We start from the raw sequence: 19157 nt of genomic DNA, 5'->3' as shown, positions 1-19157 counted from the left end.
TTGTTGGTGCTGTAGACAGCCCACAGGCCCTGCTCGTCCACCCCAGGTCCACATCGGTGTAGCCCCCCCAGGAATAGGGGAACTGGCCGTGGAAGCCGGCGTGGGGCAGGTCTCGGCGGGCGGCGATGCTCTCAGATGCCAGGTCGTACCTCAGCAGGGTGCGGCTGCGGCGGCGCTGGTAGTACAGAGAGCCGCGGTACAGAGTTTGCTCCTGTACTCTCCACTGGCTCCGGTAACAGCAACACCTTGTGATAGACCATGATAATACAGTCCGGTCAATGGTCACACTTTACATTATACCTCAATATGTTATCATGGTTAAGGTAAAGGTTGGTTAGGGGGAAGGTAATCTGATCCTAGATCTGTGGTTAAGGTTAAACTCTAGGACTATCCCATATGTTATCATGGTTAAGGTAAAGGTTGGTTAGGGGGAAGGTATCTGATCCTAGATCTGTGGTTAAGGTTAGACTCTAGGACTATCCCATATGTTATCATGGTTAAGGTAAAGGTTGGTTAGGGGGAAGGTAATCTGATCCTAGATCTGTGGTTAAGGTTAGACTCTAGGACTATCCCATGCCAGTCAGTCAGTCACCCACCTTGGAGGGGAAGCCTTTAGAGAGCTGATCAATGTCTTCGTAACCAAAGAGCTGTCTGACCTCTGACCCACTGTATCAATGCGCCACACCATCTTCCCTCCATAGGGCGCACAGCTTCTGGGTCCTGCATCCACCACACGTATTTACCAGCTATACTGTCAGCCTTACGAGTGGGAACACTGGCTCACCTATTGATATCAACTCTCCACAGCCTGTGAGAGAGGAGGGGAGAGTTAGAGACATAAGAGAGGATGGGGAGGAGGGGAGAGTTAGAGACATTAGAGAGAGATGGGGAGGAGGGGAGAGTTAGAGGACATTAAGAGAGAGATGGGGAGGGCAGTTAGAGACATTAAGAGAGAGATGGGAGGAGGGGAGAGTTAGAGACATTAAGAGAGAGATGGGAGGAGGGGAGAGTTAGAGACATTAAGAGAGAGATGGGGAGGGAGGGGAGAGTTAGAGACATTAAGAGAGAGATGGGGAGGAGGGGAGAGTTAGAGACATTAAGTGAGAGATGGGGAGGGCAGTTGTAGAGACATTAAGAGAGAGATGGGAGGAGAGGAGGAGTTAGAGACATTTAAGAGAGAGATGGGGAGGAGGGGAGAGTTAGAGACATTAAGAGAGAGAGGGGGAGGAGGGGAGAGTTAGAGAATTAATGAGAGCGATGGGGAGGAGGCAGTTAGAGACATAAGAGAGAGATGGGGAGGAGGGGAGCGTTAGAGACATTAAGAGAGAGATGGGGAGGGCAGTTAGGAGACATTAAGAGAGAGATGGGAGGGCCAGTTCGAGACATTAAGAAAGAGATGGGGAGGGCAGTTAGGGACATTAAGAGAGAGATGGGGAGGGCAAGTATAGCAACATTAAGAGGAGAGGGGAGGAGGGGAGAGAGTTAGAGACATTAAGAGAGAGATGGGGAGGGCAGTTAGAGTACATCAGAGAGAGATGGGGAGTGCAGTTAGAGACATTAAGAGAGAGATGGGGAGGAGGGGAGAGTTAGAGACATTAAGAGAGAGATGGGAGGAGGGGAGAGTTAGAGACATTAGGAGAGAGATGGGGGGGCAGTTAGAGACATTAAGAGAGAGATGGGGAGGGGGGGAGAGTTAGAGACATTAAGTGAGAGATGGGGAGGAGGGGAGAGTTAGAGACATTAAGAGAGAGATGGGGAGGGCAGTTAGAGACATTAAGAGAGAGATGGGGAGGAGGGGAGAGTTAGAGACATTAAGAGAGAGATGGGGAGGAGGGGAGAGTTAGAGACATTAAGAGAGAGATGGGGAGGAGGGAAGAGTTAGAGACATTAAGAGAGAGATGGGGAGGGGGGGAGAGTTAGAGACATTAAGAGAGAGATGGGGAGGAGGGGAGAGTTAGAGACATTAAGTGAGAGATGGGGAGGAGGGCAATTAGAGACATTAAGAGAGAGATGGGGAGGAGGGGAGAGTTAGAGACATTAGGAGAGAGATGGGGAGGAGGGAAGAGTTAGAGACATTAAGAGAGAGATGGGGAGGAGGGCAATTAGAGACATTAAGAGAGAGATGGGGACGAGGGGAGAGTTAGAGACATTAAGAGAGAGATGGGGAGGGCAGTTAGAGACATTAAGTGAGGAGATGGGGAGGAGGGGAGAGTTAGAGACATTAAGTGAGAGATGGGGAGGAGGGCAGTTAGAGACATTAAGAGAGAGATGGGGAGGAGGGGAGAGTTAGAGACATTAAGAGAGAGATGGGGAGGAGGGGAGAGTTAGAGACATTAAGAGAGAGATGGGGAGAGTTAAAGACATTAAGAGAGAGATGGGAGGAGGGGAGAGTTAGAGACATTAAGAGAGAGATGGGGAGGGCAGTTAGAGACATTAAGAGAGAGATGGGGAGGGGGGAGAGTTAGAGACATTAAGTGAGAGATGGGGAGGAGGGGAGAGTTAGAGACATTAAGAGAGAGATGGGGAGGGCAGTTAGAGACATTAAGTGAGAGATGGGGAGGAGGGGAGAGTTAGAGACATTAAGAGAGAGATGGGGAGGAGGGGAGAGTTAGAGACATTAAGAGAGAGATGGGGAGGAGGGGAGAGTTAGAGACATTAAGAGAGAGATGGGGAGAGTTAAAGACATTAAGAGAGAGATGGGAGGAGGGGGAGAGTTAGAGACATTAAGAGAGAGATGGGGAGAGTTAGAGACATTAAGAGAGAGATGGGGAGGGCAGTTAGAGACATTAAGAGAGAGATGGGGAGGGGGGAGAGTTAGAGACATTAAGAGAGAGATGGGGGGGGGGGGGAGAGTTAGAGACATTAAGTGAGAGATGGGGAGGAGGGGAGAGTTAGAGACATTAAGTGAGAGATGGGGAGGGCAGTTTAGAGACATTAAGAGAGAGATGGGGAGGAGGGGAGAGTTAGAGACATTAAGTGAGAGATGGGGAGGGCAGTTAGAGACATTAAGTGAGAGATGGGGAGGGCAGTTAGAGACATTAAGAGAGAGATGGGGAGGAGGGGAGAGTTAGAGACATTAAGAGAGAGATGGGAGGAGGGGAGGAGTTAGAGACATTAAGAGAGAGATGGGGAGGAGGGGAGAGTTAGAGACATTAAGAGAGCGATGGGGAGGGCAGTAGAGACATTAAGTGAGAGATGGGGGGGGAGGGGAGAGTGAGAGACATAAGAGAGAGATGGGAGGAGGGGAGAGTTAGAGACATTAAGAGAGAGATGGGGAGGAGGGGAGAGTTAGAGACATTAAGAGAGAGATGGGGAGGGCAGTTAGAGACATTAGAGAGAGATGGGAGGAGGGGAGAGTTAGAGACATTAAGAGAGAGATGGGAGGAGGGGAGAGTTAGAGACATTAAGAGAGAGATGGGGAGGAGGGGAGAGTTAGAGACATTAAGAGAGAGATGGGGAGGGAGGGGGAGAGTTAGAGACATTAAGTGAGAGATGGGGAGGGCCAGTTAGCGACATTAAGAGAGAGATGGGGAGGAGGGGAGAGTTTGAGACATTAAGAGAGAGATGGGAGGAGGGGAGAGTTAGAGACATTAAGAGAGAGATGGGGAGGCAGTTAGAGACATTAAGAGAGAGATGGGAGGAGGGGAGAGTTAGAGACATTAAGAGAGAGATGGGGAGAAGGGGAGAGTTAGAGACATTAAGAGAGAGATGGGGAGGGCAGTTAGAGACATTAAGAGAGAGATGGGGAGGAGGGGAGAGTTAGAGACATTAAGAGAGAGATGGGGAGGGCAGTTAGAGACATTAAGTGAGAGATGGGGAGGGCAGTTAGAGACATTAAGAGAGAGATGGGGAGGAGGGAAGAGTTAGAGACATTAGGAGAGAGATGGGGAGGAGGGAAGAGTTAGAGACATTAAGAGAGAGATGGGGAGGAGGGGAGAGTTAGAGACATTAAGAGAGAGATGGGGAGGAGGGGAGAGTTAGAGACATTAAGAGAGAGATGGGGAGGGCAGTTAGAGACATTAAGTGAGAGATGGGGAGGAGGGGAGAGTTAGAGACATTAAGAGAGAGATGGGGAGGAGGGGAGAGTTAGAGACATTAAGTGAGAGATGGGGAGGAGAGGAGAGTTAGAGACATTAAGAGAGAGATGGGGAGGAGGGGAGAGTTAGAGACATTAAGAGAGAGTGGGGAGGAGGGGAGAGTTAGAGACATTAAGAGAGAGATGGGGAGGGCAGTTAGAGACATTAAGAGAGAGAGGGGAGGATGGGAGAGTTAGAGACATTAAGAGAGAGATGGGAGGAGGGGAGAGTTAGAGACATTAAGAGAGAGATGGGGAGGAGGGGAGAGTAGAGGACATTAAGGAGAGAGATGGGAGGAGGGGAGAGTTAGAGACATTAAGAGAGAGATGGGGAGGGCAGTTAGAGACATTCAGTGAGAGATGGGGAGGGCAGTTAGAGACATTAAGAGAGAGATGGGGAGGAGGGGAGAGTTAGAGACATTAAGAGAGAGATGGGAGGAGGGGAGAGTTAGAGACATTAAGAGAGAGATGGGGAGGAGGGGAGAGTTAGAGACATTAAGAGAGAGATGGGGAGGGCAGTTAGAGACATTAAGTGAGAGATGGGGAGGAGGGGAGAGTGAGAGACATTAAGAGAGAGATGGGGAGGAGGGGAGAGTTAGAGACATTAAGAGAGAGATGGGGAGGGCAGTTAGAGACATTAAGTGAGAGATGGGGAGGAGGGGAGAGTTAGAGACATTAAGTGAGAGATGGGGAGGAGAGGAGAGTTAGAGACATTAAGAGAGAGATGGGGAGGAGGGGAGAGTTAGAGACATTAAGAGAGAGATGGGGAGGAGGGGAGAGTTAGAGACATTAAGAGAGAGATGGGGAGGGCAGTTAGAGACATTAAGAGAGAGATGGGAGGAGGGGAGAGTTAGAGACATTAAGAGAGAGATGGGAGGAGGGGAGAGTTAGAGACATTAAGAGAGAGATGGGGAGGAGGGGAGAGTTAGAGACATTAAGAGAGAGATGGGGAGGAGGGGAGAGTTAGAGACATTAAGTGAGAGATGGGGAGGGCAGTTAGAGACATTAAGAGAGAGATGGGGAGGAGGGGAGAGTTAGAGACATTAAGAGAGAGATGGGAGGAGGGGAGAGTTAGAGACATTAAGAGAGAGATGGGGAGGGCAGTTAGAGACATTAAGAGAGAGATGGGAGGAGGGGAGAGTTAGAGACATTAAGAGAGAGATGGGGAGAAGGGGAGAGTTAGAGACATTAAGAGAGAGATGGGGAGGGCAGTTAGAGACATTAAGAGAGAGATGGGAGGAGGGGAGAGTTAGAGACATTAAGAGAGAGATGGGGAGGGCAGTTAGAGACATTAAGTGAAAGATGGGGAGGGCAGTTAGAGACATTAAGAGAGAGATGGGGAGGAGGGAAGAGTTAGAGACATTAGGAGAGAGATGGGGAGGAGGGAAGAGTTAGAGACATTAAGAGAGAGATGGGGAGGAGGGGAGAGTTAGAGACATTAAGAGAGAGATGGGGAGGAGAGGAGAGTTAGAGACATTAAGAGAGAGATGGGGAGGAGGGGAGAGTTAGAGACATTAAGAGAGAGATGGGGAGGGCAGTTAGAGACATTAAGTGAGAGATGGGAGGAGGGGAGAGTTAGAGACATTAAGAGAGAGATGGGGAGGAGGGGAGAGTTAGAGACATTAAGTGAGAGATGGGGAGGAGAGGAGAGTTAGAGACATTAGAGAGAGATGGGGAGGAGGGGAGAGTTAGAGACATTAAGAGAGAGATGGGAGGAGGGGAGAGTTAGAGACATTAAGAGAGAGATGGGGAGGGCAGTTAGAGACATTAAGAGAGAGATGGGAGGATGGGAGAGTTAGAGACATTAAGAGAGAGATGGGAGGAGGGGAGAGTTAGAGACATTAAGAGAGAGATGGGGAGGAGGGGAGAGTTAGAGACATTAAGAGAGAGATGGGAGGAGGGGAGAGTTAGAGACATTAAGAGAGAGATGGGGAGGGCAGTTAGAGACATTAAGAGAGAGATGGGGAGGAGGGGAGAGTTAGAGACATTAAGAGAGAGATGGGGAGGGCAGTTAGAGACATTAAGAGAGAGATGGGGAGGAGGGGAGAGTTAGAGACATTAAGAGAGAGATGGGAGGAGGGGAGAGTTAGAGACATTAAGAGAGAGATGGGGAGGGCAGTTAGAGACATTAAGAGAGAGATGGGGAGGGCAGTTAGAGACATTAAGAGAGAGTGGGAGGGGGGAGAGTTAGAGACATTAAGTGAGAGATGGGGAGGAGGGGAGAGTTAGAGACATTAAGAGAGAGATGGGAGGGCAGTTAGAGACATTAAGAGAGAGATGGGGAGGAGGGGAGAGTTAGAGACATTAAGAGAGAGATGGGGAGGGGGGAGAGTTAGAGACATTAAGTGAGAGATGGGGAGGAGGGGAGAGTTAGAGACATTAAGAGAGAGATGGGAGGGCAGTTAGAGACATTAAGAGAGAGATGGGGAGGAGGGGAGAGTTAGAGACATTAAGAGAGAGATGGGGAGGAGGGAGAGTTAGAGACATTAAGAGAGAGATGGGGAGGAGGGAAGAGTTAGAGACATTAAGAGAGAGATGGGGAGGAGGGCAATTAGAGACATTAAGAGAGAGATGGGGACGAGGGGAGAGTTAGAGACATTAAGAGAGAGATGGGGAGGGCAGTTAGAGACATTAAGTGAGAGATGGGGAGGAGGGGAGAGTTAGAGACATTAAGTGAGAGATGGGGAGGAGGGCAGTTAGAGACATTAAGAGAGAGATGGGGAGGAGGGGAGAGTTAGAGACATTAAGAGAGAGATGGGGAGGAGGGGGAGAGTTAGAGACATTAAGAGAGAGATGGGGAGAGTTAAAGACATTAAGAGAGAGATGGGAGGAGGGGAGAGTTAGAGACATTAAGAGAGAGATGGGGAGGGCAGTTAGAGACATTAAGAGAGAGATGGTGAGGGGGGAGAGTTAGAGACATTAAGTGAGAGATGGGGAGGAGGGGAGAGTTAGAGACATTAAGAGAGAGATGGGGAGGAGGGGAGAGTTAGAGACATTAAGAGAGAGATGGGGAGGAGGGGAGAGTTAGAGACATTAAGAGAGAGATGGGGAGAGTTAAAGACATTAAGAGAGAGATGGGAGGAGGGGAGAGTTAGAGACATTAAGAGAGAGATGGGGAGGAGAGTTAGAGACATTAAGAGAGAGATGGGGAGGGCAGTTAGAGACCATTAAGAGAGAGATTGGGAGGGGGGGAGCGTTAGAGACATTAAGAGAGAGATGGGGAGGGGGGAGGACGAGTTAGAGACATTAAGTGAGAGATGGGGAGGAGGGGAGAGTTAGAGACATTAAGTGAGAGATGGGGAGGGCAGTTAGAGACATTAAGAGAGAGATGGGGAGGAGAGGAGAGTTAGAGACATTAAGTGAGAGATGGGGAGGGCAGTTAGAGACATTAAGAGACGATTGGGAGGAGGGAGAGTTAGAGACATTAAGAGAGAGATGGGGAGGAGGGGAGAGTTAGAGACATTAAGTGAGAGATGGGGAGGAGAGGAGGAGAGTTAGAGACATAAGAGAGAGATGGGGAGGAGGGAGAGGTAGAGACATTAAGAGAGAGATGGGAGGGGGGAGAGTTAGAGACATTAAGAGAGAGCTGGGGAGGGCAGTTAGAGACATTAAGAGAGAGAGGAGGAGGGGAGAGTTAGAGACATTAAGAGAGAGATGGAGGAGGGGAGAGTTAGAGACATTAAGAGAGAGATGGGGAGGGGGGAGAGTTAGAGGACATTAAGAGAGAGATGGGAGGAGGGGAGAGTTAGAGACATTAAGAGAGAGAGGGGAGGGTAGTAGAGACATTAAGAGAGAGATGGGAGGAGGGGGAGAGTTAGAGACATAAGAGAGAGATGGGAGGAGGGAAGAGTTAGAGACATTAAGAGAGAGATGGGGAGGAGGGGGAGAGTTAGCGACATTACGAGAGAGATGGGGAGGAAGGGAGAGTTAGAGACATTAAGAGAGAGATGGGGAGGGCAGTTAGAGACATTAAGAGAGAGATGGGGAGGAGGGAGGAGTGAAGTTAGAGACATTAAGAGAGAGATGGGGAGGGCAGTTAGAGACATTAAGAGGAGAGATGGGGAGGGCAGTTAGAGACATTAATGAGAGAGATGGGGAGGGCAGGTTAGAGACATTTAAGAGAGAGATGGGGAGGGCAGTTAGAGACATTAAGAGAGAGATGGGGAGGAGGGGAGAGTTAGAGACATTAAGAGAGAGATGGGGAGGGCAGTTAGAGACATAAGAGAGAGATGGGGAGGAGGGGAGAGTTAGAGACATTAAGAGAGAGATGGGAGGAGGGGAGAGTTAGAGACATTAAGAGAGAGATGGGGAGGGCAGTTAGAGACATTAAGAGAGAGATGGGGAGGGCAGTTAGAGACATTAAGAGAGAGATGGGGAGGGGGGAGAGTTAGAGACATTAAGTGAGAGATGGGGAGGAGGGGAGAGTTAGAGACATTAAGAGAGAGATGGGAGGCAGTTAGAGACATTAAGAGAGAGATGGGGAGGAGGGGAGAGTTAGAGACATTAAGAGAGAGATGGGGAGGAGGGGAGAGTTAGAGACATTAAGAGAGAGATGGGGAGGAGGGAAGAGTTAGAGACATTAAGAGAGAGATGGGGAGGAGGGCAATTAGAGACATTAAGAGAGAGATGGGGACGAGGGGAGAGTTAGAGACATTAAGAGAGAGATGGGGAGGGCAGTTAGAGACATTAAGTGAGAGATGGGGAGGAGGGGAGAGTTAGAGACATTAAGTGAGAAATGGGGAGGAGGGCAGTTAGAGACATTAAGAGAGAGATGGGGAGGAGGGGAGAGTTAGAGACATTAAGAGAGAGATGGGGAGGAGGGGAGAGTTAGAGACATTAAGAGAGAGATGGGGAGAGTTAAAGACATTAAGAGAGAGATGGGAGGAGGGGAGAGTTAGAGACATTAAGAGAGAGATGGGGAGGGCAGTTAGAGACATTAAGAGAGAGATGGTGAGGGGGGAGAGTTAGAGACATTAAGTGAGAGATGGGGAGGAGGGGAGAGTTAGAGACATTAAGAGAGAGATGGGGAGGAGGGGGAGAGTTAGAGACATTAAGAGAGAGATGGGGAGGAGGGGAGAGTTAGAGACATTAAGAGAGAGATGGGGAGAGTTAAAGACATTAAGAGAGAGATGGGAGGAGGGGAGAGTTAGAGACATTAAGAGAGAGATGGGGAGAGTTAGAGACATTAAGAGAGAGATGGGAGGGCAGTTAGAGACATTAAGAGAGAGATTGGGAGGGGGGGAGAGTTAGAGACATTAAGAGAGAGATGGGGAGGGGGGAGAGGTTAGAGACATTAAGTGAGAGATGGGGAGGAGGGGAGAGTTAGAGACATTAAGTGAGAGATGGGGAGGGCAGTTAGAGACATTAAGAGAGAGATGGGGAGGAGAGGAGAGTTAGAGACATTAAGTGAGAGATGGGGAGGGCAGTTAGAGACATTAAGAGAGATTGGGAGGAGGGGAGAGTTAGAGACATTAAGAGAGAGATGGGGAGGAGAGGAGAGTTAGAGACATTAAGAGAGAGATGGGGAGGAGGGGAGAGTTAGAGACATTAAGAGAGAGATGGGGAGGAGGGGAGAGTTAGAGACATTAAGAGAGAGATGGGGAGGGCAGTTAGAGACATTAAGAGAGAGATGGGGAGGAGGGGAGAGTTAGAGACATTAAGAGAGAGATGGGGAGGAGGGGAGAGTTAGAGACATTAAGAGAGAGATGGGAGGAGGGGAGAGTTAGAGACATTAAGTGAGAGATGGGGAGGGCAGTTAGAGACATTAAGTGAGAGATGGGGAGGAGGGGAGAGTTAGAGACATTAAGAGAGAGATGGGGAGGAGAGGAGAGTTAGAGACATTAAGAGAGAGATGGGGAGGAGGGGAGAGTTAGAGACATTAAGAGAGAGATGGGGAGGAGGGGAGAGTTAGAGACATTAAGAGAGAGATGGGGAGGGCAGTTAGAGACATTAAGAGAGAGATGGGGAGGAGGGGAGAGTTAGAGACATTAAGAGAGAGATGGGGAGGAGGGGAGAGTTAGAGACATTAAGTGAGAGATGGGAGGAGGGGAGAGTTAGAGACATTAAGTGAGAGATGGGGAGGAGGGGAGAGTTAGAGACATTAAGAGAGAGATGGGGAGGGCAGTTAGAGACATTAATTGAGAGATGGGGAGGGCAGTTAGAGACATTAAGAGAGAGATGGGGAGGAGGGGAGAGTTAGAGACATTAAGAGAGAGATGGGAGGAGGGGAGAGTTAGAGACATTAAGAGAGAGATGGGGAGGGCAGTTAGAGACATTAAGAGAGAGATGGGGAGGAGGGAAGAGTTAGAGACATTAAGAGAGAGATGGGGAGGAGGGGAGAGTTAGAGACATTAAGAGAGAGATGGGAGGAGGGGAGAGTTAGAGACATTAAGAGAGAGATGGGGAGGGCAGTTAGAGACATTAAGTGAGAGATGGGGAGGGCAGTTAGAGACATTAAGAGAGAGATGGGGAGGAGGGAAGAGTTAGAGACATTAAGAGAGAGATGGGGAGGAGGGGAGAGTTAGAGACATTAAGAGAGAGATGGGGAGGGCAGTTAGAGACATTAAGTGAGAGATGGGGAGGAGGGGAGAGTTAGAGACATTAAGAGAGAGATGGGGAGGAGGGGAGAGTTAGAGACATTAAGAGAGAGATGGGGAGGAGGGGAGAGTTAGAGACATTAAGAGAGAGATGGGGAGGAGGGGAGAGTTAGAGACATTAAGAGAGAGATGGGAGGGAGAGGAGAGTTAGAGACATTAAGAGAGAGATGGGGAGGGCAGTTAGAGACATTAAGTGAGAGATGGGGAGGGCAGATAGAGACATTAAGAGAGAGATGGGGAGGAGGGGAGAGTTAGAGACATTAAGAAAGAGATGGGGAGGAGAGGAGAGTTAGAGACATTAAGAGAGAGATGGGAGGAGAGGAGAGTTAGAGACATTAAGAGAGAGATGGGGAGGAGGGGAGAGTTAGAGACATTAAGAGAGAGATGGGGAGGAGGGGAGAGTTAGAGACATTAAGAGAGAGATGGGGAGGGGGGGAGAGTTAGAGACATTAAGAGAGAGATGGGGAGGAGGGGAGAGTTAGAGGGACAGGGTTGTTAGAGGTGTCTGTTTTAGACTGTTGAGATGAACCCTGTAAGAGAGAGACAGAGAGACAGAGAGACAGACAGACAGAGAGACAGAGAGAGTGACATTTGAAATGTATTTATTATTTTGTGAGTGTAATGTTTACTGTACATTTTTTATTGTTTACTTCTCTTTTGTTTATTATCTATTTCACTTGCTTTGGCAATGTTAACATATGTTTCCCATGCCAATAAAGCCCCTTAAATTTACATTTAAATTGAAGTGAGTGAGTGAGTGAGTGAGTGAGTGAGTGAGTGAGAGAGAGAGTGAGAGAGAGAGAGAGAAAGAGAGAGAGAGGAAGAGGTATGTGTAGAGATGATCTGTAGTAAATCATGTTGTTGGATAGGGGGACGGAGGGAAGAAGTCATGGCTTCTGAAAGATATGAGAGATGATCATCAGTCAGTAGAGACACATAGTAGGTCTACAGCGTGTTGGTTCGACATACCCGATGAGTGTGTGTGTGGTACAGAGTAAGTACAGCACCAGCTGATCAGATGCAGGAAGGAATCCTTCACCACCTCAAGTCTCTCACTCAGAGAATGATCAGGTTGCTGTACATTTACCAATTCCTAAAATACCTTCAGAATATTCAAGACAGAATGGTGTGTGTGAGGCAGAGAAGGGGGGTGTAACTCTGGATGTAAGGTTACATATAAAGGTGTTACAGGCACAGCCATCACTGATATGAATTATTCCAGTTCAGCATGTTTATTTTGTTGATGTTTCAGTCTTTTCCAAGATGTGACAGAAACGGCAGCTGAAATGTGCCGAGGTAATCTCATCATAGATGTGACAGAAACGGCAGCTGAAATGTGCCGAGGTAATCTCATCATAGATGTGACAGAAACGGCAGCTGAAATGTGCCGAGGTAATCTCATCATAGATGTGACAGAAACGGCAGCTGAAATGTGCCGAGGTAATCTCATCATAGATGTGACAGAAACGGCAGCTGAAATGTGCCGAGGTAATCTCATCATAGATGTGACAGAAACGGCAGCTGAAATGTGCCGAGGTAATCTCATCATAGATGTGACAGAAACGGCAGCTGAAATGTGCCGAGGTAATCTCATCATAGATGTGCCCCTCAGTGTGTTCGGAGAGCTGCACTGGATCTCACTCCCTCAGGCACTAAATATACAAACACATGCAGTCTCTCATGCTCTGGTGTTGGTATTTGCCCTAATATTTGCCCAGGTTTTGCCCTGGTATTCTGTGGGTCAGCTGTATGGGGGGAGAGGGGGTTACTGTGTAGTAATAATGGGTCTGTTGGGAACGGGTCAGGTTAATTAACTATTTGATACTCTAGGTGGGTGTTCGGGACAGCTGTGTGTTCAGGTGTGTGTCTCACCTGTGCTGTCCTCTCGGCCCTCAGGACTAGGAGCAGGAATCTCAGTCACCTCAGCCTTCAACTCCTGGAGCACTGGATTACCACCATATTGCCATGCTGGGTCTGGAGTGAGGGGGGGGGAGTTAGAGACAGGGGGGGGTTTACAATGGAACTCTGCAGCACTGGCTATGCTGGCCCAAACAAGCCCGAATCATTGTCCTGGCACAAACTGGCTACATTTACAGATAGGATAGCTTTACTACATTTACAGATAGGATAGCTTTACTACATTTACAGATAGGATAGCTTTACTACAAATAAGCGGTTCTGGAAGTGCACCAGTTATGATCAGTACAAGTGCAAAGGTCGCATCACCCTCACTGCCAGGCGTATCACCAAGATAACGGGAGAACACAACAATGCCAAGTACGGATCAGAGATTGTAGAGGGTTGGCTGGTTTTGAAGGAGGAACTGGAGACCCAGAAGTGTGAATTCCTGTTCGGCGGTTGTGTTTGTGTTGAGTAAGCCCTGGCCTTTTGAACAGGAGGGCCTATAGAACAACCAGAGAGCTACCGTGGCAGGGCGGGTGGACAGCTGTTCCTCCAGCATGGCAGTGGGCCAGGACCATAAAGGTTTCTTATCTTCACAACAACATACAACCTGGATTTCCTGTGCCAGTCCTCATCCTGGTGTGTAGATGGGTCATTCAGCAGTTGTACACCTTTTCGGGGCAGCAACAGTCAACCGTGATTCCAGCAGCCTATATTTTGCAGCCTTTTAAGTCTGAGGTAAGCATCAGCAATTAGCATATTATTGATGTTGTATGAAGGGTTCATAAAACATATTTTTTACAGCAATGTTGAGTTGAACATGCAATTATTCTTATGCCTATATATTTTCTTTTTTTAGGCTATATACACTCTTGTGTTGGAGGCACTGAGGAGCCTGAGATGAAACCAGACTCCATCATGACTGACTTAGCACCAGTAGCTGTGAAGGCCTTGTTGTTTCAAGAGGTACACATTCAGGGTTCCTTCGTCCATCTCAGCCAGAACTTTTGGCGGTATGTGAAAGATGAATTTATCTCGAGCCATGAAGAGCTGGTATCAAGGTACCGCAGAGACTCCAACTCCAGCACTTACATTCGTCCGATGTGGAGAGATGCTATGAGGAGCTGGAGGAGCTGATATTAACCACTTACTCTGAGGGCCGGGAGCTGCACGATGTTGTGTGACACTTTGAGTACAGATTCATTAGGGCCTGGAGATTATTTTGAGAAGTCACCAGAAGAGCTCCAGCATTTGCCAAAGGTACGTTCTGTTAAAACAGTAGGCCTATAGACCTAATATTTATTATTATGACAGTATTAAAGCATTGCACGGTGTCTAATGTCTCTATGTATATTTCAGAAATGTGGAACTACTATGATGTTGTCGAGCAGAAAGACTTTGTGAAGACCAACAACCCACTGGACACACAGTGGTTGAATCAACACTTTTTCCACTGAATTTCAATGAATTGACATCTGTGCCCAGTGGGAAGGCACTGGAGGACATCAGGCCTTCGGGGCTCTTGTTGGTGCCACACACCCCACGGTTTTGGAGTTCATCGATGCCCTGCAACAACAACAGGCTCTTGTTGGTGCCACACACCCCACGGTTTTGGAGTTCATCGATGCCCTGCAACAACAACAGGCTCTTGTTGGTGCCACACACCCCACGGTTTTGGAGTTCATCGATGCCCTGCAACAACAACAGGCTCTGACTGAACCTCAACTGAACCAGTACTTCGCTGGCAACCTACCATCACCAGAGAGAGTCTGCACTAGCCTGGAGAAGGTAACGCGGCTTGTGGGGGACTACCACAATCTACCCCTGATGGATTACCTGCGACACATTGACACTTTCCAGCTGCAGGTGTGATGACTGCATCAAACCAACAATCATTAAAATACTATTTCCTGGCACATCTGTCCATGACAGTGGACACTGTCTTCATTGTGTACTTTTTACTTTTTTATGAAGCTATATTCATTCTGTTGAACTAAGATATGAACACGAACATGCAAACACACACTCAGTGGTATTACAGAAGACGCCATACCTCTCAGGCTGCCAGTGTCCCATTGTCTTCCAGGTCTGGAGACCAGGTGAGAGGGAACACCAGCACCTGCAAACACATACTGGATTTATTATCACACACAATGGTCACACTGACGGCACCAACACTGACCATGAGGTCAGAGCAGCCCACATCAACCAGCCATGGGGTATCTGTGTGTGTGTGTTGGGAGGGGGTCTGTGACAATACTACTGACAGCAGGTAATGTAAGAGGAGGAAAAAACACTCCTGAGTGGATTCCCAGCTACTGTGGAGTCTGCTGGGCTGTTGGATACACACACACACACACACACACACACACACACACACACACACACACACACACACACACACACACACACACACACACACACACACACACACACACACACACACACACACACACACACACACACACAACCTTCAGCCATGGAGCCCCCCACCATCTGCCCTGCTGCCACAGATAGCGATTCCTCATACCAGTTTAGTTCAACTAGAACAACTCCAAACACTAGCCCAAGCCTCACCCATCAATCCCCATCCCCTCTGCACCATCCGCTCTCCTGCTCCCTTCAGTCTTTCAGCCCCTCAGACAGCCATTACAATTGATCGTTTTTTAATGCTTCAGAAGTGTTGATAAACAGCAGCCATGACTGGTCTACAACAGTGATGGATGCTAATGTGTTTACAACCTTGTAATGGTACAAGGCATGTGTGTGAAGGGTTTACAGGCTCCTAAAGAGCGATAATGATGCAGAACGTGTTAGCCTTAGCATCTGGAAACTGATGTTGATTTCCTCTTTTGATGGAGAGAGTGGGTAAGGTTGGGGTAAAGTTGGATGAGAAGGAGGAGGAGAGGTGTGGGGTTTGAAGGGGGGAGACCAGGTCGAAGTTCAACAGGCACAAAACAGAAGAAAGGGGTTTTGAAATGGAGGAAGTGCAGCCTGACCTTGCAAAATGAGAATGTCCATTATCGTTTGCTTCTGTTCATGCCTTGTATGGCCAGAGTCAATGGATGCTTTCTGGGTGGATGAGTATGGGGAGAGGAGAGTGGTGGGGTGAAAGGGGTAAGGGAGGGTGAGGGGAAGAGTCTTGCTTCCCTGAACTACATAAGTGTTTCCAGAGGGCCAGGTCATTCAGCATCTGAGGTAAACAAGAGCATATTGTTTCTCTCTCTCTCTCTGTGTGTGTGTATGGGGAGGGGAGAGTGGTGGGGTGAAAGGGGTAAGGGAGGGTGAGGGGAAGAGTCTTGCTTCCCTGAACTACATAAGTGTTCCCAGAGGGCCAGGTCATTCAGCATCTGAGGTAAACAAGAGCATATTGTTTCTCTCTGTGTGTGTGTGTGTGTATGTGTGTGTGTGTGTGTGTGTGTGTGTGTGTGTGTGTGTGTGTGTGTGTGTGTGTGTGTGTGTGTGTGTGTGTGTGTGTGTGTGTGTGTGTGTGTGTGTGTGTGTGTGTTGGATATCAGGGCATATCCAGCAGAACATCAAGACCCCCAGACTGAAAAACCAAAACATATGAACACACACACATGCACACTCTCTGACAATGGCCCAATCAGCCCTAACCATGTGCTATTAGAGTTATTAGAGCTGAGAGGAAATATAAGGCTCTAATTTGGTTGAAGGCTGTTCTGCCTCCCTCAGTCTCAGTCTCTCAGCACGGGTCGGTCCACCAGAATGTTGCTGTGTAGCAGAGCTGTTCTTCGATGCAGACATGCTCACAATGGTTCTCTTGCCTTGGCTGCTGTTGATAACATCTATTCTACAACAAAGGTCTTTTCATAACCCATTACAAAATGAATGTAACAAAATATATTTAGGGAGAGGTGAGTCAGTCGCTACAGATGTTTTTAGAACCAATATGAAACCCACTTCATATTTCAGTTCACCTGATTAACCATCAGAAACAACCTCATCTTCTATATGCCTAATTCTGACTGACCAGCCCTAGCTACCCACTATATAACCAGGAAGTCCCACTGAGTTAAACAATAAAAGGAGACATGAATAAAGCATGGCCTGTTACAGGCCAGAGAGGTGTTCTAATCTTACCCAGTAGAGCCCCCAGTATTTCAACTGGTCCAGTAAAACTGAGCTCTATCAGCCGAGGTCAGCCAGCCGAGGTCAACCAGCCGAGGTCAGCCAGCCGAGGTCAGCCAGCCGAGGTCAGCCAGCCGAGGTCAGCCAGCCGAGGTCAGCTGGGGATTTATGTTGTGTTGGTTGAGCGGATGGCTGTTAAAACCAAGGAACCCTTTACCATACCTCACCACACATATGCGAGCACACACACATGCACCCAAACAAACAAGTTGAAGGTAGTTTCACGAGACATTGCTAAATATCGTTAGCGCAATGACTGGAAGTCTATGGGAACAGCTCGCAAGCTTGGTATCAGGAGTTCATCTGAATCTGGGTAAGTCAAAAAATTGCTTAATTGCCAGAATTGTGTGCAAAATTCCTTTAAAAGCGTGTCTTGGCAGAAATATTGAACGTGTATTTTATTTTGTCAGATTTTGGGAGTGGCGGAATATGAATATAGAGGAAACATTGTAATTGTTTTACTTTTCACTCTTCTCTTCCCTTTTCACGTTTCCTTCTCTCTGGCTGTGATTTGTTTTCCGTATGCCTGTCCCCTGGGTGTGTGTATTTGTGTGGAGCTGTATGGGGCTCCCCCAGCATTCTATCTGTATGCTTCAGCCTGCAGGTGCTTACATGAGGATCTAACCAGATGCCACAGAGCCATGCAGGGAAATATATGAACTCCTTTTAGGGCTGTAGTGCAATAGGGCTGCTCCAATAGGGCTGCTCCAATAGGGCTGCTCCAATAGGGCAGCTCCAATAGGGCAGCTCCTTTAGGGCAGCTCCAATAGGGCAGCTCCAATAGGGCTGCCCCAATAGGGCTGCTCCAATAGGGCTGCTCCAATAGGGCTGCTCCAATAGGGCTGCTCCAATAGGGCAGCTCCAATAGGGCTGCTCTGGGATAGGGAGGTGGTGTATGGGACGTTGGCAAAGGAGGATTTACGGTTTAAGGCTATCTCGGTTTTACAAGACACACACACAGAGTCGAGCGTCATCAAACCTAAGGTGAGATGGAGGTGAGACTGAACCCCCCCTCCCCGGGTAATGTAGGAGGAAGTTCAGGGAAGCACCATCATAGAGAAGGCTCTGGTCGTAAATACCAGACTAATCCTGTCTGTCGCTGGCTGTCCTCTAGAACCTTCTCCCTCCCTCTGCTCTTTAAAACAGACCGATAGCTGAGAAACCTGACCCTACTTCTGCATCCTTGCTTGTGTTGCCCAAACACAGACATGTACACACACACACCCACCCATATGCACACACAGGTCTGTGGCGTCATGTTTTTACTCAGCTCTTCCAGTTAACTCAGAATCTCCTGACTCACTATAAAACCACAAGACACAGGATCTGCAGCAAAAATAGGTCTCATAGAGGGAATGGAGAACACTTGCAGTTACAACACAGTCTGTCTACAACACAGTCTGTCTATAATGTTTGCACCACTTAATCAGGAATCTTATGAACTTTCCGACCCTAGCAGAAGAGAGAACAGACAGAGAGAATGTTGTTACTCACCTCCGGCAGGTCGCAGACCACTGTCCTGTAGTGGGATGCTGGGTGGCAACAGAGGAGATTGTGGGTAGCAGGGTCTGCTCTGCAGTCTCTCCGTCTCTCTCCTCATCTCCTCCATCCTCCTCTGAAGCCCCTCCACATCTCTCTCCAGACGCGCTTTCTCTCCCTGCAGCAGGATCCTCTCTCCCATAGCCTGGGTCAGAGCCTCCTGGAGACCAGCCCCAGGACCTCCTATCTCCCCTCCAGTCAGCCTGGCCACCAATACCTCCAGCAGGCTGAGTCTAGCCTTGAGCCCCTCCATCTCTGGTCCTCCGGAGACTGTAGGGGAGCAGCTGGTCTCGCTGGGGCTGGGCACGGTGAAGGTATACTGGCAGCGCCCGCTGTGGTCGTTCCCCCTCCAGAGAGTGGCACGGTCCTGCCCCGCACTGCACCCCAGCAGACAGAACACACACACGCTAAGGAGCAGCCACATGGTGGATACAAACAGCTACACACTCAGATGTAGACTAGACGTGGATCTTCTGCTCTCTCACGCTCTCTCTCTTCAGGGTCTCTCTTCCACCACTCTGTGTTTCAACCCTTCTCCTTTTTCTCTAGCTGTGTTAATTGCCCCTTCTATCTCTTCACCTAGTTCTTGCCCAACTGTCTTCCTTTTCCTTGTTTTTCTCAATGTGTTACAGCAGATTATTGTTCATATTCTCAGATTTTTCTGTCTGTTTTCTTGCTGCTGCCCGTCTGTCTCTCTTCTTTCTGTTCTGGTCTGTTTGTTTCTCAGCTCAGGGTCCTTAGGTCTCTGAGTCCCTCTCAACAGCTCAGGGATATTTATACAATCTGGGAAGGAGGGAGAGGAAAGAGAGGAGGTGAGTAAGGAGAGAAGAGAGGAAAGAGAGAGAGGGAAGGAAGAAAAGGCGGGAGAGATGGGAGGGGGGTGGACTGTTTGT

At 48.6% G+C, this 19157-nt stretch overlaps 1 protein-coding gene and 1 long non-coding RNA gene across 3 annotated transcripts in view; one reads left to right on the top strand and one right to left on the bottom strand.

Annotated features, from left to right (window-relative positions):
- LOC115158467 (myocilin) overlaps nt 1-19066 on the bottom strand; it is a 25424-nt gene extending 6358 nt beyond the window's left edge. Inside the window, exons 1-3 of one of the 2 annotated variants that reach the window (XM_029707448.1) lie at nt 18220-19066; nt 14627-14692; nt 12544-12645 (exon numbers count right to left, since the gene is read on the bottom strand). In XM_029707448.1, the coding sequence (XP_029563308.1) occupies nt 12544-12645; nt 14627-14692; nt 18220-18688 (637 nt within the window). In that variant the 5' untranslated portion in view covers nt 18689-19066. The remainder of the gene's footprint in view (nt 1-12543; nt 12646-14626; nt 14693-18219) is intronic. The other variant, XM_029707449.1, reaches the window with a different exon arrangement.
- LOC115158468 (uncharacterized) lies at nt 13201-14322 on the top strand. Its single transcript, XR_003868672.1, has 3 exons — nt 13201-13311; nt 13433-13833; nt 13933-14322. It is a non-coding gene; the product is annotated as an uncharacterized LOC115158468 (long non-coding RNA).
- Nucleotides 19067-19157: the final 91 nt, after the last annotated feature.

This window comes from Salmo trutta, chromosome 22, assembly GCF_901001165.1.
Source record: "Salmo trutta chromosome 22, fSalTru1.1, whole genome shotgun sequence".
NCBI classification, from domain to species: Eukaryota; Metazoa; Chordata; class Actinopteri; order Salmoniformes; family Salmonidae; genus Salmo; species Salmo trutta.
The sequence above is the reverse complement of the archived record's forward strand: the minus strand, read 5'-3'. Positions and strand labels throughout refer to the sequence as shown.